This window comes from Eleutherodactylus coqui, chromosome 6 (assembly GCF_035609145.1).
Source record: "Eleutherodactylus coqui strain aEleCoq1 chromosome 6, aEleCoq1.hap1, whole genome shotgun sequence".
NCBI lineage: Eukaryota > Metazoa > Chordata > Amphibia > Anura > Eleutherodactylidae > Eleutherodactylus > Eleutherodactylus coqui.
The window spans coordinates 13,084,898-13,112,003 of NC_089842.1; the positions used below are offsets into that span (position 1 = coordinate 13,084,898).

The following is a 27,106-nucleotide window of genomic DNA, read 5'->3' on the forward strand; positions in this document are numbered from 1 at the left end:
ACACACACACAGCACTGCTACATGTACATCACAAACACAGAGCACTGCTACATGTAAATCACATACACACACAGCACTGCTACATGTACATCACATACACGCAGCACTGCTACATGAACATCACATACACACACAGCACTGCTACATGTACATCACATACACAAACAGCTCTGCTACATGTACATCATACACACACAGCACTGCTACATGTACATCACACATACACATAGCACTGCTACATGTACATCACACATACACATAGCACTGCTACATGTACATCACATACACAACACTGCTACATGCACATCACATACACACAGAGCACTGCTACATGCACATCACATACAGACACAGCTGTGCTACATGTACATCACATACAGACACAGCACTGCTACATGCACATCACATACACACAGCACTGCTACATGTACATCACATACACAAACAGCTCTGCTACATGTACATCATACACACACAGCACTGCTACATGTACATCACACATACACACAGCACTGCTACATGTACATCACATACACAGCACTGCTACATGCACATCACATACACACAGAGCACTGCTACATGCACATCACATACAGACACAGCTGTGCTACATGTACATCACATACACACACAGCACTGCTACATGCACATCACATACACACACAGCACTGCTACATGCACATCACATACACACACAGCACTGCTACATGCACATCACACACACAGAGCACTGCTACATGCACATCACATACAGACACAGCTGTGCTACATGTACATCACATACACACACAGCTCTGCTACATGCACATCACATACACACACAGCTCTGCTACATGTACATCACACACACACACAGCACTGCTACATGTACATCACACACACACACAGCACTGCTACATGTACATCACACACACACACAGCACTGCTACATGTACATCACACACACACACAGCACTGCTACATGTACATCACAAACACAGAGCACTGCTACATGTAAATCACATACACACACAGCACTGCTACATGTACATCACATACACACAGCACTGCTACATGAACATCACATACACAAACAGCTCTGCTACATGTACATCATACACACACAGCACTGCTACATGTACATCACACATACACATAGCACTGTTACATGTACATCACATACACAGCACTGCTACATGCACATCACATACAGACAGAGCACTGCTACATGCACATCACATACAGACACAGCTGTGCTACATGTACATCACATACAGACACAGCACTGCTACATGCACATCACATACACACACAGCACTGCTACATGCACATCACATACACACACAGCACTGCTACATGCACATCACATACACACACAGCACTGCTACATGTACATCACATACACAAACAGCTCTGCTACATGTACATCATACACACACAGCACTGCTACATGTACATCACACATACACACAGCACTGCTACATGTACATCACATACACAGCACTGCTACATGCACATCACATACACACAGAGCACTGCTACATGCACATCACATACAGACACAGCTGTGCTACATGTACACCACATACACACACAGCACTGCTACATGCACATCACATACACACACAGCTCTGCTACATGTACATCACATACAGACACAGCTGTGCTACATGTACATCACATACACACACAGCTGTGCTACATGTACATCACATACACACACAGCTCTGCTTCATGTACATCACACATACACACAGCACTGCTACATGTACATCACACACACACACACACAGCACTGCTACATGTACATCACACACACAGCACTGCTACATGTACATCACACACACACACACAGCACTGCTACATGTACATCACACACACACACACAGCACTGCTACATGTACATCACACACACACACACAGCACTGCTACATGTACATCACACACACACACAGCACTGCTACGTGTACATCACACACACACACAGCACTGCTACGTGTACATCACATACACACACAGCACTGCTACATGTACATCACAAACACAGAGCACTGCTACATGTAAATCACATACACACACAGCACTGCTACATGTACATCACATACACACAGCACTGCTACATGAACATCACATACACAAACAGCTCTGCTACATGTACATCATACACACACAGCACTGCTACATGTACATCACACATACACATAGCACTGCTACATGTACATCACATACACAGCACTGCTACATGCACATCACATACAGACACAGCTGTGCTACATGTACATCACATACAGACACAGCACTGCTACATGCACATCACATACACACACAGCACTGCTACATGCACATCACATACACACACAGCACTGCTACATGTACATCACATACACAAACAGCTCTGCTTCATGTACATCACACATACACACAGCACTGCTACATGTACATCACACACACAGCACTGCTACATGTACATCATACACACACAGCACTGCTACATGTACATCATACACACACAGCACTGCTACATGTACATCACACATACACACAGCACTGCTACATGTACATCACATACACAGCACTGCTACATGCACATCACATACACACAGAGCACTGCTACATGCACATCACATACAGACACAGCTGTGCTACATGTACATCACATACACACAGCACTGCTACATGCACATCACATACACACACAGCACTGCTACATGTACATCACATACAGACACAGCTGTGCTACATGTACATCACATACACACACAGCTGTGCTACATGTACATCACATACACACACAGCTCTGCTTCATGTACATCACACATACACACAGCACTGCTACATGTACATCACACACACAGCACTGCTACATGTACATCACACACACACAGCACTGCTACATGTACATCACACACACACACAGCACTGCTACATGTACATCACACACACACACAGCACTGCTACATGTACATCACACACACACACAGCACTGCTACATGCACATCACATACACACACAGCACTGCTACATGCACATCACATACACACAGCACTGCTACATGCACATCACATACACAGCACTGCTACATGCACATCACATACACACAGCACTGCTACATGCACATCACAAACACATACACACACAGCACTGCTACATGTACATCACACACACACACACAGCACTGCTACATGTACATCACATAACAAACACAGCACTGCTCCATGTACATCACATACACACACAGCTCTGCTACATGTACATCACATACACACACAGCTCTGCTACATGTACATCACACACACACACAGCGCTCTGCTACATATACATCACATACACACACAGCGCTGCCACATATACATCACATACACACACAGCACTGCTACCCTGTTATATACAAGGTCATTAGCCTTATAAGAGGCCGTCTCCGTTATAGAAGGTCATCACTGATCTATACGAGGCCATTACCGCTATAAGAGGCCGTCTCCGTTATATACAAGGACATCGCTATTATATAGCTATATTGTGTTGGTTCACAAAATGATCACATATCTTGCGCCGGATGAAGCAGAACCCGTCCGGTAATGAATACAGCCGCGCTGCGCAGCGAGACCGGTGTCTGGTGTCGCCCAGCGGATCGCATGTGACATTACTGCACACACCTGAGGCTCCGGTTACCACCGCTCACCTTTGGGTAGAGGACGGGGTGAAATCGATCCACATTCACATCTTCACAAACGAGCTGGAAAACAAGGACACATGAGCAAAATCACTGGTGTTGGGGGCAGGTTGACGACCATAAAAAAAAAACTGCGCAGAAAGCTGGCACAGTGGTGTTTGGAATCAAGGACTGTACCCAGACATGAGATACCTTGGCCATTTGCACGACGTTTGGGAATTCGGTGAGGCAGGAGATGGGGATCACATCGTGGTACGTTTGGTTCTTGGTCCTGCAAAAAAAACAAAAAAACGTGATAAACGGTGAGCGGCAAACGGCGACTAATCAGAATATCCGATGACAGAGAGCCCATCACACCACCTGCGGTCGCTGCGTCCTCCCATGCGGTTAGACACAGCAGCACTTTCCTATCTAACAGGGATCTACATCGGTGTTCATTCTGGTGCATAAATAACATTTCAGAATGACGGTGAAGACTGACACACAGGCAGAGCAGGAGAGAACGAGCGGGGATACCGGGCTGTGCAGAAGTCTTAGGCAGGTGGGGGAAAAGTGCCATAAAGTGAGAACGCTGTCAGATATAGAAGTTTAATAGTTTATTTTTCTCAATTAATGGAAAGTGACTGAAAAAAAGAGAAATGTAAATCCCATCAGTCCCTCTCGGTGCACCTTGTACAGGCAGGGAGTTTGGAGGATTCTAGTCGGCTGTATGATTAACCAATTATACCAAACAGCTGATAATGATCATTGTGATACGTAGGATGAAACACAGTCATTAACTGAAACAGAAACAGCTGTGTAGGAGGCTTAAAACTGAGGAACAGACCAACTGCTACAAAGGTGAGGTTATGGAAGACAGTTTCATGTCACAGTTGCAAAGTAGAAGTAGTCAGCAACAAATACTGTGAAAAACACCTATAAGGCGAGGAGTATCAAAAGACAAAATGCTCGCACCACTGCAAGGGTCAGGACCAACGAGCAATATCCAAATATAGAGAGGAGTGCGGCAGCAGAATATTATACAAATAACAACATTTTATTCCTCCATAATGTATAAAAAGCGACATTTTGACCAATGATGGTCTTTACCAAGATTCCTGTCACACACCCTGGCTAGACTGAGCACAGCAACAAGATACAAAGTAGTTACACTGCATCAGCGAGGTCTCTCCCAGGCAAAGGTTTCACAGCAGACGGGGTTTATAGATGTGCTGTTCAAGCTCTTTTGAAGAAAAAAAAACAGGCAATGTTGAGGAGCGTAGATACAGCGGTCAGCCGAGGAAACAGTGCAGCTGATGAAGGACATCATGCTTACCGCTCATGAAACTACGTCCAGCCATGTCATCAGCTGAGAACTGGTAAAAAGGCAGCAGTGAAGCATAGTGGAGAGCGGTGCAATAATGAGTGTCTGCAGGCAGCAGTGAAGCATGGTGGAGAGTGGTACAATAATGAGTGTCTGCAGGCAGCAGTGAATCATGGTGGAGAGCGGTACAATAATGAGTGACTGCAGGCAGCAGTGAAGCATGGTGGAGAGTGGTACAATAATGAGTGTCTGCAGGCAGCAGTGAATCATGGTGGAGAGCGGTACAATAATGAGTGTCTGCAGGCGGCAGTGAAGCATGGTAGAGAGCGGTACAATATTAAGTGTCTGCTGACAGCAGTGAAGCATGGTGGAGAGCGGTGCAATAATGAGTGTCTGCAGGCAGCAGTGAAGCATGGTGGAGAGCGGTACAGTAGAGTGTCTGTAGGCAGCAGTGAAGCATGGTGGAGAGCGGTACAATAATGAGTGTCTGCAGGCAGCAGTGAAGCATGGTGGAGAGCGGTACAATAATGAGTGTCTGCAGGCGGCAGTGAAGCATGGTAGAGAGCGGTACAATATTAAGTGTCTGCTGACAGCAGTGAAGCATGGTGGAGAGCGGTGCAATAATGAGTGTCTGCAGGCAGCAGTGAAGCATGGTGGAGAGCGGTACAGTAGAGTGTCTGTAGGCAGCAGTGAAGCATGGTGGAGAGCGGTACAATAATGAGTGTCTGCAGGCAGCAGTGAAGCATGGTGGAGAGCGGTACAATAATGAGTGTCTGCAGGCAGCAGTGAAGCATGGTGGAGAGCGGTACAATAATGAGTGTCTGCAGGGGGCAGTGAAGCATGGTGGAGAGCGGTACAATAATGAGCGTCTGCAGGCAGCAGTGAAGCATGGTGGCGAGCGGTACAATAATGAGTGTCTGCAGGCAGCAGTGAAGCATGGTGTAGAGCGGTACAATAATGAGTGTCTGCAGGCAGCAGTGAAACATGGTGTAGAGCGATACAATAATGAGTGTCTGCGGGCAGCAGTGAAGCATGGTGGAGAGCGGTACAATAATGAGTGTCTGCAGGCAGCAGTGAAGCACGGCAGAGCGGTACAATAATGAGTGTCTGCAGGCAGCAGTGAAGCATGGTGGCGAGCGGTACAATAATGAGTGTCTGCAAGCAGCAGTGAAGCATGTTAGAGAGCGGTACAATAATGAGTGTCTGCAGGCAGCTGTGAAGCATGGTGGAGAGCGGTACAATAATGAATGTCTGCAGGCAGCAGTGAAGCATGGTGGAGAGCGGTACAATAATGAGTGTCTGCAGGCGGCAGTGAAGCATGGTAGAGAGCGGTACAATATTGAGTGTCTGCTGACAGCAGTGAAGCTTGGTGGAGAGCGGTTCAATAATGAGTGTCTGCAGGCAGCAATGAAGCATGGTGGAGAGCGGTACAGTAGAGTGTCTGCAGGCAGCAGTGAAGCATGGTGGAGAGCGGTATAATAATTAGTGTCTACAGGTAGCAGTGAAACATGGTGGAGAGCAGTACAATAATGAGTGTCTGCAGGCAGCAGTGAAGTATGGTGGAGAGCGGTACAATAATGAGTGTCTACAGGCAGCTGTGAAGCATGGTAGAGAGCGGTGCAATAATGAGTGTCTGCAGGCAGCAGTGAAGCATGGTGGAGAGCGGTACAATAATTAGTGTCTGCAGGCAGCAGTGAAGCATGGTGGAGAGCGGTACAATAATTAGTGTCTGCAGGCAGCAGTGAGGGTGCGGATAGGCTCCAAATTAATTCTGTAGCAGGACAACCAATGTCATTATGATCTATCCTCAGTGTAAAGAAAAACAAGGAGTCCTGGAAGTGATGATTTGGCCCCACAGATCCCTGATCTCACATCATCCAGTCTGTTTGGGATTACATGAAGAGACAGAAGGATCTGAGGGAGCCGACATTCACAGAAGATCTGTGCTTAGTTCTCCAAGATGTCTGGAACAACCTCCCTGCCGAGTTCCTTCAAAAACTGTGTGCAAGTGAACCAAGAAAAACTGATGCTGTTGTGAAGGTAAAGGATGGTCACACCAAAGATTGATGGGATTACATTTCTCTTTAATTCAGTCACTTTGTATTTTGTGAAATGACAAAAATAAACTATTCCCATTTCTATTCTTGGGGCTTATTCACACGACGGTTTGTATGTTCAGTTTTTTGTGAGCCAAAACCAGGAGTGGAGAGAAAGTATAATGGAAAGCTTTGCATGTCTTCTGTATTTGGGACCCGCTGCTGGTTTTGGCTTTCATGCGTTCTTACTCCACACATGCCTAAGCCATTTGCACAGCGCTATATAACCATATAGACTGACAGGCCATTCGGGGTCTATGGAAAGCTGGGTGGTCTCACTCATCAGTTCTGTACAGGAGACCAAGACGATTCAGAAACAGCAAGACAGAAGACTACAACCCCCAACATGTGACCCCTGAGGGATAGAAGAGTGGATGGTGCGGCTGTGGGGTAATGTAGGACTCACCGCAGCAGCAGGCGGAGGTGCTCCTGATCCCCGATGACATCATACTTCAGCGAGAAAACCAGATGACCGAGAGCCGCGTCCAGGGAGTAATAGTTAAAGTGCTCCTACAGGATAAACCAGGGGTCAGTATGCCTGTATATATACCAGGGGTCAGTGTGCCTGTATATATACCGGGGTCAGTGTGCCTGTGTATATATAACGGGGGTCAGTGTGCCTGTGTATATATAACGGGGGTCAGTGTGTCTGTATATATACCAGGGGTCAGTGTGCCTGTATATATATATATATCGGGGGGTCAGTGTGCCTGTATATATACCAGGGGTCAGTGTGCCTGTATATATACCGGGTCAGTGTGCCTGTATATATACCAGGGGTCAGTGTGCCTGTGTATATATAACGGGGGTCAGTGTGCCTGTGTATATATAACGAGGGTCAGTGTGCCTGTATATATACCAGGGGTCAGTGTGCCTGTGTATATATAACGGGGGTCAGTGTGCCTGTGTATATATAACGAGGGTCAGTGTGTCTGTATATATATATCGGGGTCAGTGTGTCTATATATATATCCGGGGGTCAGTGTTCATGTATATATACCAGGGGTCAGGGTGCCTGTATATATACCGGGGGTCAGGGTGCCTGTATATATAAGGGGGGTCAGGGTGCCTGTATATATACTGGGGGTCAGGGGGCCTGTATATATACTGGGGGTCAGGGGGCCTGTATATATACTGGGGGTCAGGGGGCCTGTATATATATGGGGGGCCAGGGGGCCTGTATATATACTGGGAGTCAGGGCGCCTGTATATATACTGGGAGTCAGTGTGCCTGTAAATATATGGGGGGTCAGGGGGCCTGTATATATATGGGGGGTCAGGGGGCCTGTAAATATATGGGGAGTCAGGGTGCCTGTAAATATATGGGGGGTCAGGGGGCCTGTAAATATATGGGGGGTCAGGGGGCCTGTAAATATATGGGGGGTCAGGGGGCCTGTATATATACTGGGGGTCAGGGGGCCTGTATATATACTGGGAGTCAGGGCGCCTGTATATATACCAGGGGTCAGGGTGCCTGTATATATATGGGGGGGGGGGGGGGTCAGTGTGCCTGTAAATATATGGGGGGGGGGTCAGGGTGCCTGTATATATACCGGGGTCAGGGTGCCTGTATATATATGGGGGGTCATGGGGCCTGTATATATACTGGGGGTAAGGGTGCCTGTATATATACTGGGGGGTCAGTGTGTCTGTATATATAACGGGGGTCAGTGTGCCTGTAAATATATGGGGGGTCAGGGTGCCTGTATATATACCGGGGTCAGGGTGTCTGTATATATACTGGGGGTCAGTGTGCCTGTATATATACCAGGGGTCAGGGTGCCTGTATATATACTGGGGGTCAGTGTGCCTGTATATATACCAGGGGTCAGGGTGCCTGTATATATACCAGGGGTCAGGGTGCCTGTATATATACCAGGGGTCAGGGTGCCTGTATATATACCAGGGGTCAGGGTGCCTGTATATATACCAGGGGTAACGGTGCCTGTATATATACTGGGGGCAGGGTGCCTGTATATATACCAGGGGTCAGTGTGTCTGTATATTTATGGGGGGTCAGGGTGCCTGTATATATACCTGGGGTCAGGGTGCCTGTATATATACCGGGGGGCAGTGTGTCTGTATATTTACCGGGGTCAGTGTGCCTGTATATATACCAGGGGTCAGTGTGCCTGTATATATAACGGGGGTCAGGGTGCCTGTATATATAACGGGGGTCAGGGTGCCTGTATATATATGGGGGGGGCGGCCTGTATATATACCGGAGGTCAGGGTGCCTGTATATATACCGGGGGTCAGGGTGCCTGTATATATACCGGGGGGCAGTGTGTCTGTATATTTACCGGGGTCAGTGTGCCTGTATATATACCAGGGGTCAGTGTGCCTGTATATATAACGGGGGTCAGGGTGCCTGTATATATACTGGGGGTCAGGGTGCCTGTATATATACTGGGGGTCAGGGTGCCTGTATATATATGGGGGGGGCGGCCTGTATATATACACCGGAGGTCAGGGTGCCTGTATATATACCGGGGGTCAGGGTGCTTATATAAATATACCGCGGGTCAGTGTGCCTGTATATATACCGGGGGTCAGGGTGCCTGTATATATACCAGGGTCAGGGTGCCTGTATATATACCAGGATCAGGGTGCCTGTATATATATGGGGGGGGGGCTGTATATATACCGGAGGTCAGGGTGCCTGTATATATACCAGGGGTCAGGGTGCCTGTATATATACTGGGGGTCAGGGTGCCTGTATATATACCAGGGTCAGGGTGCCTGTATATATACCAGGATCAGGGTGCCTGTATATATATGGGGGGGGGGCTGTATATATACCGGAGGTCAGGGTGCCTGTATATATACCAGGGGTCAGTTTGGCTTGTGTATATCATGGCGGTATGCACTGACCTTCCCCAGGAAGTGTTTCCGGTAGAGCCGCGCTATGTGGTTACTCTCCAGCTTCACTTTGGCGCTCGGCGACTGGCTATTCTCGGGGTCGGGGAGCAGCGAGGCGTCGTGGTTGGTTCCCTCAATCCAGTATCCCCCAAACTGCGGCAGAAGGATGAGGGGGAAGGGCCCGTCCCGCCCAAGGACCTGCGGGGAGAGGACAGAGAGCGGTCCAAGGAGGGGCCCAAGACATGTGGGGGTGCAGCACTATATAGCATGGACACATATATCCCCCTACCTCGTGGACGCTGGGATACGGGATATAATCCTCTTCTGTCTGCAATGAGGAGGAACAGCGTTACATGGCGGCAACATTAATATCACTAAGACTGTATGGAAAGAAGGTCTACTCTAGTCACATCCAGAGCTGCAGCCACATCACACCTTAGGCTCCTGTTACATCATGACTTATACTCCAGTTACCTCCAGAGCTTCAGTTACATCATGTATTATACTCCTGTTACATCTAGAGCTGCAGTCAAATCATGCATTATACTCCTGCTACATCCAGAGCTGCAGTCATATCATACATTATACTCCTGTTACATCCAGAGCTGTAGTCACATCATGCCTTATACTCCAGTTACCTCCAGAACTGCAGTTATATCACACAATACACTCCTGTTACATCATGTCTTATACACCTGTTACATCCAGAGCTGCAGTCACATCATGTCTTATATGCCAGTTACATCCAGAGCTGCAGTCACATCATGCCTTATACTCCTGTTACACACAGAGCTGCAGTCACATCATGCATTATACTCCTGTTACATCCAGAGATGCAGTCACATCATGCCTTATACTCCAGTTACCTCCAGAGCTGCAGTTACATCACACCTTACACTCCTGTTACATCATGTCTTATACTCCTGTTACCTCCAGAGCTGCAGTCACATCATGTCTTATATGCCAGTTACATCCAGAGCTGCAGTCACATCATGCCTTATACTCCTGTTACCTCCAGAGCTGCAGTCACATCATGCCTTATACTCCTGTTACCTCCAGAGCTGCAGTTACATCATGACTTATACTCCTGTTACACACAGAGCTGCAGTCACATCATGTTTTATACTGCTGTTACATCCAGAGATGCAGTCACATCATGCATTTTACTCCTGTTACCTCCAGAGCTGCAGTCACATCATGCATTATACTCCTGTCGCATCCAGAGCTGTAGTCACATCATGCCTTATACTCCAGTTACCTCCAGAGCTTCAGTTACATCACACCTTACACTCCTGTTACATTATGTCTTGTACTCCTGTTACCTCCAGAGCTGCAGTCGCATCATGTATTATACTCCTGTTAAACACAGAGCTGCAGTCACATTATGTATTATACTCCTGTTACATCCAGAGCTGTAGTCATATTGTGTATTATACTCCAGTTACCTCCAGAGCTGTAGTTACATCCTGTATTATACTCCTGTTACCTCCAGAACTGCAGTCCCATCATGCCTTATACTCCAATTACCTCCAGAGCTGCAGTTACATCACACCTTACACTCCTGTTACATCATGCATTATACTCCTGTTACACACAGAGCTGCAGTCACATTATGTATTATACTCCTGTTACATCCAGAGCTGCGGTCACATCATGTCTTATACTCCTGTTACATCCAGAACTGCAGTCCCATCATACCTTATACTCCTGTTACCTCCAGAGCTGCAGTTACATCACACCTTACACTCCTGTTACATCATGCATTATACTCCTGTTACACACAGAGCTGCAGTCACATCATGTATTATACTCCTGTTACATCCAGAGCTGCAGTCACATCATGTATTATACTCCTGTTACACACAGAGCTGCAGTCACATCATGTATTATACTCCTGTTACATCCAGAGCTGCAGTCACATCATGCATTATACTCCTGTTACCTCCAGAACTGCAGTCCCATCATGCCTTATACTCCTGTTACCTCCAGAGCTGCAGTTACATCACACCTTACACTCCTGCTACATCATGCATTATACTCCTGTTACCTCCAGAACTGCTGTCCCATCATGCCTTATACTCCAATTACCTCCAGAGCTGCAGTTACATCACACCTTACACTCCTGTTACATCATGCATTATACTCCTGTTACATACAGAGCTGCAGTCACATTATGTATTATACTCCTGTTACACACAGAGCTGCAGTCACATTATGTATTATACTCCTGTTACATCCAGAGCTGCAGTCACATCCAGAGCTATGCTGATGACTTCCTATTAGTTCACACCTAGGACCACACCGCTGCCCCCTGCTGATTCAGAGTCTGGACAGCTTAAGCCCTACTGTGCTGCATTGTGGGAGATGTATTGTTCTGCCATAGCGCCCCCTTCCCTCCCAAGATGCAGCGCAGCAGAGCAGCACTGTGCAGTGACTGGAGTCATGAAGCGCGGTGGAGACACTGATTAGAGACCTGACTTGCCCGCTGATACGCGGTGAGTTACCTTGAGAGGTGGAGGCAGCGAGTATCTCTGTTCATCCATTCTGCAGCCCTGGAAGACAAAGCAAACGGCTGAGCAGCGGTCACTGCACTGCGCACAACCGACTCTGCTACATAATAGCCATCATCATAAGGATAGACCTCCTCCTTCTCACACAGCTGAGGGTCTGTTACAGTGCAAGTCCAGAACTGCAAAGAAATTGGGGTGCGACCTGCTGTTGTCACAAACCCTCAGCTCTAAGAAGTGTTGGATGGGGAGGGCTGATGTGTAATGGGCCGGCATCAGTGTGGCCCCCAGTGAGAGCGGGGCCCAGACACTCACCTGCATCTTCTCAATCATCTCAAACAAGTCCGAGTTCTAGAAGGGAGAAAACACAAATTATAATTAGTAGCAATTCAGAACGAGAGCAGAAGCACATGTGCCGGGAAGCTACATACAGTACATGTAATCTACATACAACCTGTCCCCCCATACATCACTGACCTAATATCCTCATACCCCCCACATGTAATCTATATACAACCTGTCCCCCCCATACATCTCTGACCTAATATCCTCATACCCCCCACATGTAATCTATATACAACCTGTCCCCCCATACATGACTGACCTAATATCCTCATACCCCCCACATGTAATCTATATACAACCTGTTCCCCCATACATCACTGACCTAATATCCTCATACCCCCCACATGTAATCTACATACAACAAGTCCCCCCATACATCACTGACCTAATATCCTCATACCCCCCAAATGTAATCTATATACAACCTGTCCCCCCATACATCACTGACCTAATATCCGCATACCCCCCACATGTAATCTATATACAACCTGTCCCCCCATACATCACTGACCTAATATCCTCATACCCCCCACATGTAATCTATATACAACCTGTCCCCCATACATCACTGACCTAATATCCTCATACCCCCCACATGTAATCTATATACAACCTGTCCCCCCCATACATCTCTGACCTAATTTCTTGATACCTCCCACAAGTAATCTACATACAACCTGTCCCTCCATACATATCTGATCTAATCTCCGCCTACCCCTCAAATGTAATCTATATACAACCTGCCCCCCCTATACATCTCTGACCTAATATCCTGATGCCCCCACATGTAATCTATATACAACCTGTCCCCTCCATACATCTCTGACCGAATATCCTGATGCCCCCACATGTAATCTATATACAACCTGTCCCCTCCATACATCTCTGACCTAATATCCTGATGCCCCCACATGTAATCTATATACAACCTGTCCCCTCCATACATCTCTGACCTAATATCCTGATGCCCCCACATGTAATCTATATACAACCTGTCCCCTCCATACATCTCTGACCTAATATCCTGATACCTCCAACATGTAATCTATATACAAACTGTCCCTCCATACATATCTGACCTAATATCTTGATACCTCCCACATGTGCTCTATATACAACCTGTCCCCCCATACATCTCTGACCTAATATCCTGATACCCCCACATGTCATCTATATACAACCTGTCCCCCCCCATACATCTCTGACCTCAGATCCTGATACTCCCACATGTGATCTATATACAACCAGTGCCCCCTTACATCTCTGACCTAATCTCCTGATACCTCCCACATGTAATCTATATGCAACCTGTGCCTCCATACATTTCTGACCTAATATCCTGATACCCCAACATGTAATCTATATACAACCTGTCCCCTCCATACATCACAGACCTAATATCCTCATACCCCCCACATGTAATCTATATACAACCTGTCCCCCCATACATCACTGACCTAATATCCTCATACCCCCCACATGTGATCTATATACAACGTGTCCCCCCATACATCACTGACCTAATATCCTCATACCCCCCACATGTGATCTACATACAACCTGTCCCCTCCATACATCTCTGACCTAATATCTTGATACCTCCCACATGTGATCTACATACAACCTGTCCCTCCATACATATCTGATCTAATATCCGGCTACCCCTCAAATGTAATCTATATACAACCTGTCCCCCCTATACATCTCTGACCTAATATCCTGATACCCCCACATGTCATCTATATACAACCTGTCCCCCCATACATCTCTGACCTAAGATCCTGATACCCCCACATAAAATCTCTGTATACAACCTGTCCCCCCATACATCTCTGATCTAATATCCTGATACCCCCCCACATGTAATCTATATACAACCTGTCCCCCCATACATCTCTGACCTAATATCCAGATACCCCCCCCACATATAATCTATATACAACCTGTCCCCCCATACATCTCTGACCTAATATCCTGATGCACCCACATGTAATCTATATACAACCTGTCCCCTCCATACATCTCTGACCTAATATCCTGATGCCCCCACATGTAATCTATATACAACCTGTCCCCCCATACATCTCTGACCTAATATCCTGATACCTCCCACATGTAATCTATATACAAACTGTCCCCTCCATACATATCTGACCTAATATCCAGATACCCCTCACATGTGATCTATATACAACCTGTCCCCTCCCATACATCTCTGACCTCAGATCCTGATACTCCCACATGTAATCTATATACAACCTGTGCCTCCATACATTTCTGACCTAATATCCAGATACCTGCCCACACACACATATAATCTATATACAACCTGTCCCCCCATACATCTCTGACCTAATATCCTGATGCCCCCATATGTAATCTATATACAACCTGTCCCCTCCATACATCTCTGACCTAATATCCTGATACCTCCCACATGTAATATATATACACACCTTGCCCCCCCATACATCACTGACCTATTATCCTAATACCCCCACATGTAATCTATACACAAGCTGTCCTCTCCATACATCACTGACCTAATATCCTGATACCCCCTACATGTAATCTCCATACAACATGTTCCCTCCATACATTTCTGACCTAATATCCTGATTTCCCCACATGTAATCTATATACAAGCTGTCCCCTCCATACATCACTGACCTAATATCCTGATACCCCCACATGTGATCTATATACAACCTGTCCCCGCATACATCTCTGACCTAAGATCCTGATACCCCCACATAAAATCTCTGTATACAACCTGTCCCCCCATACATCTCTGACCTAATATCCTGATGCCCCCACATGTAATCTATATACAACCTGTCCCCTCCATACATCTCTGACCTAATATCCTGATACCTCCCACATGTAATCTATATACAAACTGTCCCCTCCATACATATCTGACCTAATATCCAGATACCCCTCACATGTGATCTATATACAACCTGTCCTATCTATACATCTCTGACCTAATATCCTGATATCCCCACATGTAATCTATATACAACCTGTCCCCTCCCATACATCTCTGACCTAAGATCCTGATACTCCCACATGTGATCTATATACAACCTGTCCCCCCTTACATCTCTGACCTAATCTCCTGATACCTCCCACATGTAATTTATATACAACCTGTGCCTTCATACATTTCTGACCTAATATGCTGATACCCCCACATGTAATCTATATACAACCTGTCCCCTCCATACATTGCGACCTAATATCTAGATACCCCCCTCCACATAAAATCTCTGTATACAACCTGTCCCCCCATACATCTCTGAACTAATATCCTGATGCCCCCACAGTAATCTATATACAACCTGTCCCCTCCATACATCTCTGACCTAATATCTTGATACCTCCCACATGTAATCTACATACAACCTGTCCCTCCATACGTATCTGATCTAATATCCGGCTACCCCTCAAATGTAATCTATATACAACCTGTCCCCCCTATACATCTCTGACCTAATATCCTGATACCCCCACATGTCATCTATATACAACCTGTCCCCCCATACATCTCTGACCTAAGATACTGATACCCCCACATAACATCTCTGTATACAACCTGTCCCCCCATACATCTCTGACCTAATATCCTGATACCCCCCACATGTAATCTATATACAACCTGTCCCCCCATACATCTCTGACCTAATATCCAGATACCCCCCCCCACATATAATCTATATACAACCTGTCCCCCCATACATCTCTGACCTAATATCCTGATGCCCCCACATGTAATCTATATACAACCTGTCCCCTCCATACATCTCTGACCTAATATCTTGATACCTCCCACATGTAATCTACATACAACCTGTCCCTCCATACGTATCTGATCTAATATCCGGCTACCCCTCAAATGTAATCTATATACAACCTGTCCCCCCTATACATCTCTGACCTAACATCCTGATACCCCCACATGTCATCTATATACAACCTGTCCCCCCATACATCTCTGACCTAAGATACTGATACCCCCACATAACATCTCTGTATACAACCTGTCCCCCCATACATCTCTGACCTAATATCCTGATACCCCCCCCACATATAATCTATATACAACCTGTCCCCCCATACATCTCTGACCTAATATCCTGATGCCCCCACATGTAATCTATATACAACCTGTCCCCTCCATACATCTCTGACCTAATATCCTGATGCCCCCACATGTAATCTATATACAAACTGTCCCCCCTTACATCTCTGACCTAATCTCCTGATACCTCCCACATGTAATTTATATACAACCTGTGCCTCCATACATTTCTGACCTAATATGCTGATACCCCCACATGTAATCTATGTACAACCTGTCCCCTCCATACATTGCGACCTAATATCCAGATACCCCCTCCACATATAATCTATATACAACCTGTCCCCCCATACATCTCTGAACTAATATCCTGATGCCCCCATATGTAATCTATATACAACCTGTCCCCTCCATACATCTCTGACCTAATATTCTGATACCTCCCACATGTAATCTATATACAAACTCTCCCCTCCATACATATCTGACCTAATATCCAGATACCCCTCACATGTGATCTATATACAACTTGTCCCATCTATACATCTCTGACCTAATATCCTGATACCCCCACATGTCATCTATATACAACCTGTCCCCCCCATACATCTCTGACCTAATCTCCTGATACCTCCCACATGTAATCTATATACAACCAGTGCCTCCATACATTTCTGACCTAATATCCTGATACCCCCACATGTCATCTATATACAACCTGTCCCCCCATACATCTCTGACCTCAGATCCTGATACTCCCACATGTGATCTATGTACAACCTGTCCCCCCTTACATCTCTGACCTAATCTCCTGATGCCTCCCACACGTAATCTATATACTACCTGTGCCTCCATACATTTCTGACCTAATATTCAGATACCCCCCCCCCCATATAATCTATATACAACCTGTCCCGCCATACATCTCTGACCTAATATCCTGATGCCCCCACAAGTAATATATATACACCTTGCCCCCCCATACATCACTGACCTAATATGCTGATACCTCCCCACATGTAATCAACATATAATCTGTCCTCTCCTTACATTGCTGACCTAATATGCTAATTCCTCCCCACATGTATGAAGGGGGAAAGGTTGTATGTAGAATATATGTGGGTACCTATCAGGATATTAGGTCAGAGATGTATGGAGGGACAGGGTGTATATAGATTACATGCGGGGGTATCAGGATAATACATCTCTGACCTAATATCCTGATACCCCCCCACATATAATTTACATACAACTTGTCCCTCCATACATCTCTGACCTAATATCCTCATACCCCCAGATGTAATAATATCCTGATGGGTCACCACATGTAATCTATATACACCCTGTCCCTCCATACATCTCTGACCTAATATCCTTATTCCCCCACATGTAATCTACATACACCATGTCCCCTTCATAGATTTCTGAACTAATATCCTCATACCCCCCACATGTAATCTATATACAACCTGTCCCCCAATACATCTCTGACCTAATATCCTGATACCCCCCCCCCCCACATGTAATCTATATACACTCTGTCCCATCAATACATCTCTAATTTAATATCCTGATACCCTCCACATGTAATCTATATACACCCTGTCTCCTCCATACATCTCTGACCTAACATCCTGATACCTCCCACATGTAATCTATATACAACCTGTCCCCCCATACATCTCTGATCTAATATCCTGATGCCTCCCCTCCACACATGTAATCTATATACAAACTGTCCCCTCCATACATCTCTGACCTAATATCCAGATATCCCCCCACATGTACTGTAATCTCTATACAACCTGTCCCCTCCATACATCTCTGACCTAATATCCTGATACCCCCACATGTATTTTATATACAACCTGTCACCTCCATACATCTCTCACCTAATATGCTGATACCTCCCCACATGTAATCTATATACAAGCTGTCCCCTCCATACATCACTGACCTAATATCCTGATACCCCCACATGTGATCTATATACAACCTGTCCCCGCATACATCTCTGACCTAAGATCCTGATACCCCCACATAAAATCTCTGTATACAACCTGTCCCCCCATACATCTCTGACCTAATATCCTGATGCCCCCACATGTAATCTATATACAACCTGTCCCCTCCATACATCTCTGACCTAATATCCTGATACCTCCCACATGTAATCTATATACAAACTGTCCCCTCCATACATATCTGACCTAATATCCAGATACCCCTCACATGTGATCTATATACAACCTGTCCTATCTATACATCTCTGACCTAATATCCTGATATCCCCACATGTAATCTATATACAACCTGTCCCCTCCCATACATCTCTGACCTAAGATCCTGATACTCCCACATGTGATCTATATACAACCTGTCCCCCCTTACATCTCTGACCTAATCTCCTGATACCTCCCACATGTAATTTATATACAACCTGTGCCTTCATACATTTCTGACCTAATATGCTGATACCCCCACATGTAATCTATATACAACCTGTCCCCTCCATACATTGCGACCTAATATCTAGATACCCCCCTCCACATAAAATCTCTGTATACAACCTGTCCCCCCATACATCTCTGAACTAATATCCTGATGCCCCCACAGTAATCTATATACAACCTGTCCCCTCCATACATCTCTGACCTAATATCTTGATACCTCCCACATGTAATCTACATACAACCTGTCCCTCCATACGTATCTGATCTAATATCCGGCTACCCCTCAAATGTAATCTATATACAACCTGTCCCCCCTATACATCTCTGACCTAATATCCTGATACCCCCACATGTCATCTATATACAACCTGTCCCCCCATACATCTCTGACCTAAGATACTGATACCCCCACATAACATCTCTGTATACAACCTGTCCCCCCATACATCTCTGACCTAATATCCTGATACCCTCCACATGTAATCTATATACAACCTGTCCCCCCATACATCTCTGACCTAATATCCAGATACCCCCCCCCACATATAATCTATATACAACCTGTCCCCCCATACATCTCTGACCTAATATCCTGATGCCCCCACATGTAATCTATATACAACCTGTCCCCTCCATACATCTCTGACCTAATATCTTGATACCTCCCACATGTAATCTACATACAACCTGTCCCTCCATACGTATCTGATCTAATATCCGGCTACCCCTCAAATGTAATCTATATACAACCTGTCCCCCCTATACATCTCTGACCTAACATCCTGATACCCCCACATGTCATCTATATACAACCTGTCCCCCCATACATCTCTGACCTAAGATACTGATACCCCCACATAACATCTCTGTATACAACCTGTCCCCCCATACATCTCTGACCTAATATCCTGATACCCCCCCCACATATAATCTATATACAACCTGTCCCCCCATACATCTCTGACCTAATATCCTGATGCCCCCACATGTAATCTATATACAACCTGTCCCCTCCATACATCTCTGACCTAATATCCTGATGCCCCCACATGTAATCTATATACAAACTGTCCCCCCTTACATCTCTGACCTAATCTCCTGATACCTCCCACATGTAATTTATATACAACCTGTGCCTCCATACATTTCTGACCTAATATGCTGATACCCCCACATGTAATCTATGTACAACCTGTCCCCTCCATACATTGCGACCTAATATCCAGATACCCCCTCCACATATAATCTATATACAACCTGTCCCCCCATACATCTCTGAACTAATATCCTGATGCCCCCATATGTAATCTATATACAACCTGTCCCCTCCATACATCTCTGACCTAATATTCTGATACCTCCCACATGTAATCTATATACAAACTCTCCCCTCCATACATATCTGACCTAATATCCAGATACCCCTCACATGTGATCTATATACAACTTGTCCCATCTATACATCTCTGACCTAATATCCTGATACCCCCACATGTCATCTATATACAACCTGTCCCCCCCATACATCTCTGACCTAATCTCCTGATACCTCCCACATGTAATCTATATACAACCAGTGCCTCCATACATTTCTGACCTAATATCCTGATACCCCCACATGTCATCTATATACAACCTGTCCCCCCATACATCTCTGACCTCAGATCCTGATACTCCCACATGTGATCTATGTACAACCTGTCCCCCCTTACATCTCTGACCTAATCTCCTGATGCCTCCCACACGTAATCTATATACTACCTGTGCCTCCATACATTTCTGACCTAATATTCAGATACCCCCCCCCCATATAATCTATATACAACCTGTCCCGCCATACATCTCTGACCTAATATCCTGATGCCCCCACAAGTAATATATATACACCTTGCCCCCCCATACATCACTGACCTAATATGCTGATACCTCCCCACATGTAATCAACATATAATCTGTCCTCTCCTTACATTGCTGACCTAATATGCTAATTCCTCCCCACATGTATGAAGGGGGAAAGGTTGTATGTAGAATATATGTGGGTACCTATCAGGATATTAGGTCAGAGATGTATGGAGGGACAGGGTGTATATAGATTACATGCGGGGGTATCAGGATAATACATCTCTGACCTAATATCCTGATACCCCCCCACATATAATTTACATACAACTTGTCCCTCCATACATCTCTGACCTAATATCCTCATACCCCCAGATGTAATAATATCCTGATGGGTCACCACATGTAATCTATATACACCCTGTCCCTCCATACATCTCTGACCTAATATCCTTATTCCCCCACATGTAATCTACATACACCATGTCCCCTTCATAGATTTCTGAACTAATATCCTCATACCCCCCACATGTAATCTATATACAACCTGTCCCCCAATACATCTCTGACCTAATATCCTGATACCCCCCCCCCCACATGTAATCTATATACACTCTGTCCCATCAATACATCTCTAATTTAATATCCTGATACCCTCCACATGTAATCTATATACACCCTGTCTCCTCCATACATCTCTGACCTAACATCCTGATACCTCCCACATGTAATCTATATACAACCTGTCCCCCCATACATCTCTGATCTAATATCCTGATGCCTCCCCTCCACACATGTAATCTATATACAAACTGTCCCCTCCATACATCTCTGACCTAATATCCAGATATCCCCCCACATGTACTGTAATCTCTATACAACCTGTCCCCTCCATACATCTCTGACCTAATATCCTGATACCCCCACATGTATTTTATATACAACCTGTCACCTCCATACATCTCTCACCTAATATGCTGATACCTCCCCACATGTAATCAACATATAATCTGTCCTCTCCTTACATTGTTGACCTAATATGCTAATTCCTCCCCACATGTATGAAGGGGACAGGTTGTATGTAGATTATATGTGGGTACCTATCAGGATATTAGGTCAGAGATGTGTGGAGGGACAGGGCGCATATAGATTACATGCGGGGGTATCAGGATAATACATCTCTGACCTAATATCCTGATACCCCCACATGTAATAATATCCTGATGGGTATATATACACCCTGTCCCTCTATACATCTCTGACCTAATATCTTTATACACTCCACATGTAATCTATATACAACCTTTCCCCCTTCATACATCTCTGACCTAAGATCCTAATAGCCTCACATGAAATCTATATATACAACCTGTCCCCCCAATACATCTCTGACCTAATATCCTGATACCCCCCCGCACGTAATCTATATACAACCCTTTCTCTCCATACATCTCTGACCTAATATCCTGATGCCCCCACATGTAATCTATATACAACCTGTCCCACCATACATCTCTGACCTAATATCCTGATACCCACCCCCATGTAATCTATATACACCCTGTCCCCTCCATACAACTCTGACTTAAAATCCCGATAACTCCCCCCACACACACGTAATCTATATACACCCTGTCCCCTCAATACATCTCTGACCTAATATCCAGATACCCCCCCCCACATATAATCTATATACAACCTGTCCCCCCATACACCTCTGACCTAATATCCTGATACCCCCACATATAATCTCTATATATCCTGTACCTCCATATATCTCTCACCCAATATGCTGATACCTCCCCACATGTAATCAACATATAATCTCTCCTCACCTTACATTGTTGACCTAATATGCTAATTCCTCCCCACATGTATGAAGGGGACAGGTTGTATGTAGATTATATGTGGGTACCTATCAGGATATTATGTCAGAGATGTATGGAGGGACAGGGTGTATATAGATTACATGCGGGGGGGGGGGGGGAGGAGATCAGGATAATACATCTCTGACCTAATATCTTGATACCCCCACATATAATTTACATACAACTTGTCCCTCCATACATCTCTGACCTAACAATCCAAATACCCCCACATGTAATAATATCCTGATAACTCCCCCCCCCCCCCCCCCACACACACACACACGTAATCTGTATACAACCTGTCCCCTCCATACATCTCTGACCTAAGATCCTGATACCCCCACACAAGTAATCTATATACAACCTGTCCCCCTACATCTCTGACTTAATATCCTGATACCCCCCACATGTAATCTATATACAACCTGTCCCCTCCATACATCTCTGACCTAATATCCTGATACCCCCCACATGTAATCTATATACGACCTGTCCCCCTACATCTCTGAGCTAATATCCTGATACCCCCCACATGTAATCTATATACAACCTGTCCCCCCATACATCTCTGACCTAATATCCTGATACCCCCCACATGTAATCTATATACAACCTGTCCCCCCATACATCTCTGACCTAATATCCTGATACCCCTCATATGTAATCTATATACAACCTGTCCCCTCATACATCTCTGACCTAATATCCTGATACCCCTTACATGTAATCTATATACAACCTGTCCCCTCCATACATCTCTGACCTAATATCCTGATACCCCTCACATGTAATCTATATACAACCTGTCCCATCTATACATCTCTGACCTAATATCCTGATACCCCCACATGAAATCTATATATACAACCTGTCCCCCCATACATCTCTGACCTAATATCCTGATACCCCCCACATGTAATCTATATACGACCTGTCCCCCTACATCTCTGAGCTAATATCCTGATACCCCCCACATGTAATCTATATATACAACCTGTCCCCCCATACATCTCTGACCTAATATCCTGATACCCCCCACATGTAATCTCTATATACAACCTGTCCCCTCATACATCTCTGACCTAATATCCTGATACCCCTTACATGTAATCTATATACAACCTGTCCCCTCCATACATCTCTGACCTAATATCCTGATACCCCTCACATGTAATCTATATACAACCTGTCCCATCTATACATCTCTGACCTAATATCCTGATACCCCCACATGAAATCTATATATACAACCTGTCCCCCCATACATCTCTGACCTAATATCCTGATACCCTCCACATGTAATCTATATACACCCTGTCTCCTCCATACATCTCTGACCTACTATCCTGATACCTCCACATGTAATCTATATACAACCTGTCCCCCCATACATCTCTGACCTAATATCCTGATACCCTCCACATGTAATCTATATACACCCTGTCTCCTCCATACACCTCTGACCTAATATCCTGATACCCTCCACATGTAATCTATATATAACCTGTCCCCTCCATATATTTCTGACCTAATATCCTGATACCCTCCACATGTAATCTATATATAACCTGTCCCCCCATACATCTCTGACCTAATATCCAGATACCCCCCCCACATGTAATCTATATACAACCTGTCCCCTCCATATATTTCTGACCTAGCCTCCCCATACCCCCCTCACATATAATCACTCGTGTACTTCACACTTTTCGTACGTACGGCCCCAGAATACAAGGTGATACGGTATAAATGCTAATTATGATACTCGCTGCGGGGAGGAATATTTCGGTCCGCTCACAATTCCCTTGGCTGTCGATAACACGCAGCAGCGACTGAGGGATGGAGTGATGCGCATTAATGTGTTGGATATTATAAATGCACCCCCCCGCCAGGATTATACGATTATAGAGCTGCGGCGGAATGAGACATCCTTTCAGATAACGAGATATTTCCATATGGAAATGTGAATAACTTCTGATGTGACAGTCGCCTCTGGCGCCAATGACAGTGTCCGCACTCACGTCACACCGAATATGTCACCTTGTATCAAACGGCGATATGTGACACATGATGTTGTCGGGGGAGGGGATCCTGGTAACATCCACCATGTATTTGTATCTATTAGACAACCGCCATGCTATATCACACCCTCAAACCGGTATAGAGTGCGAAGAATCACTACAGCATTGGCCAAAAGTGACCTAGTCCTGCTCAAACTACTGAGGTTTGTTACAATGTATCAGCTGGGAGTCCAGGACAGGCCCTCTTGTCAATCGCGTCCTGTTGATATGGGGGCCACTCACCTGCCGGACGCCGTGGTGGGCCCGGTGGCCATGCGCTCTCACCACCTTGTACACCTGTGATCTGCTCATCCTCCCTCCGCTGAGCGGCCGGCAGTGTGCCGTAGCGGTGATATACACCCAGGTGCTGCCAGGTATAATTAGCCTCCAGTGATGTCATCATAAATCTAGGCCGGTCCAGCTGGAAATTGGTGCCTGTCCTTATCAGGGGACAGTGCGTCCTGACGAAGCCGCACAGGGCGTGTGATGCGGAGGACACGAGCGCGGCCGAATCCAGGACGCACCAATACCCCACAGCCGGACAGCCAGATCCTCCCCCCACCAGGACTGCCAACCATCCCACCAGGACCAAACCCTACATACCGCATCCACTGCGGCCCAAATAGGACGAGGCGTCAGCGAGGCACAAAAAAAATGGGCAATTAGTGTTAGATGTTATGTAACGGCATTATTGTAGCTGCAGCTCCGCATGTGACTAGAGTATTAGACGTCATGTAACGGCAGGATTGTGGCTGAAGCTCCGGATGTGACTAGAGTATTAGACGCTACATAACGGCAGGACTGTGGCTGCAGCTCCGGATATGACTAGAGTATTAGACGCTACATAACGGCAGGACTGTGGCTGCAGCTCTGGATGGGACTAGAGTATTAGACGTTATGCAACGGCAGGATTGTGGCTGCAGCTCCGGATGTGACTAGAGTATTAGATGTCATGTAACAGCAGGATTGTGGCTGCAGCTCCAGATGTGACTACAGTATTAGATGTCATGTAACAGCAGGATTGTGGCTTCAGCTCTGGATGTGACTAGAGTATTAGATGTCATGTAACAGCAGGATTGTGGCTGCAGCTCCAGATGTGACTACAGTATTAGATGTCATGTAACAGCAGGATTGTGGCTGCAGCTCCGGATGTGACTAGAGTATTAGATGTCATGTAACAGCAGGATTGTGGCTGCAGCTCCAGATGTGACTACAGTATTAGATGTCATGTAACAGCAGGATTGTGGCTTCAGCTCTGGATGTGACTAGAGTATTAGATGTCATGTAACAGCAGGATTGTGGCTGCAGCTCCAGATGTGACTACAGTATTAGATGTCATGTAACAGCAGGATTGTGGCTGCAGCTCTGGATGTGACTAGAGTATTAGACATTATGTAATGGCAGGATTGTGGCTGCAGCTCCGGATGTGACTACAGTATTAGATGTCATGTAACGGCAGGATTGTGGCTGCAGCTCCAGATGTGACTAGAGTATTGGACATCATGTGACGGCACAGTTGTGACTGCAGCTCTGGATGTTGCTAGAGTATTACACATGATGTAACTGCAGCTCTGGATGTGACTGGAGTATAAGACATGATATAATAAATTTCATTACAGTGGAGTTCTCCCTTAAGGTTGGTGAGCACAAGTATGAGCTCCCGGGTCCGGGGGGGTTGATGCCACCAGGGACGCTGGTTGTTACATGCGGCACGGTTTGCCCAGGTATTTACTTTATGGCATTAGCACCAGAGGACGAGCCGTGCCAAGAAAAACGCCGGGCACAACGCTATGTGGTGTCTGCGACAAGTGAGGCGAAAGCTCCCCGGCTGGAAGCCAAGAAGACCTGGAGGGAGGGGGGGTGGCGGAGATCACAGGTAGGAGTGCACTGTGGCTGTCACTGTTATGGGGGCACTGTGCCAGTCATTGTTATGGGGGCACTGTGCCAGTCATTGTTATGCGGGTAAAGTGGTGGTCACTGTTTTGGGGAACTGTGGCTGTCATTGTTAAGCAGGCAGTGAGGTGGGCACTGTCATGGGGG

General features: G+C 45.8%; 1 protein-coding gene across 1 annotated transcript in view; it reads right to left on the reverse strand.

Annotated features, from left to right (window-relative positions):
- RAP1GAP (RAP1 GTPase activating protein) overlaps window positions 1-27,106 on the reverse strand; it is a 112,800-nt gene that overhangs the window by 19,887 nt on the left and 65,807 nt on the right. The window contains exons 4-10 of the mRNA XM_066606267.1: window positions 12,733-12,768; window positions 12,415-12,462; window positions 10,200-10,238; window positions 9,923-10,108; window positions 7,455-7,558; window positions 3,842-3,920; window positions 3,659-3,712 (exon numbers count right to left, since the gene is read on the reverse strand). Coding sequence (XP_066462364.1) covers window positions 3,659-3,712; window positions 3,842-3,920; window positions 7,455-7,558; window positions 9,923-10,108; window positions 10,200-10,238; window positions 12,415-12,462; window positions 12,733-12,750 — 528 coding nt within the window. The 5' untranslated portion in view covers window positions 12,751-12,768. The remainder of the gene's footprint in view (window positions 1-3,658; window positions 3,713-3,841; window positions 3,921-7,454; window positions 7,559-9,922; window positions 10,109-10,199; window positions 10,239-12,414; window positions 12,463-12,732; window positions 12,769-27,106) is intronic.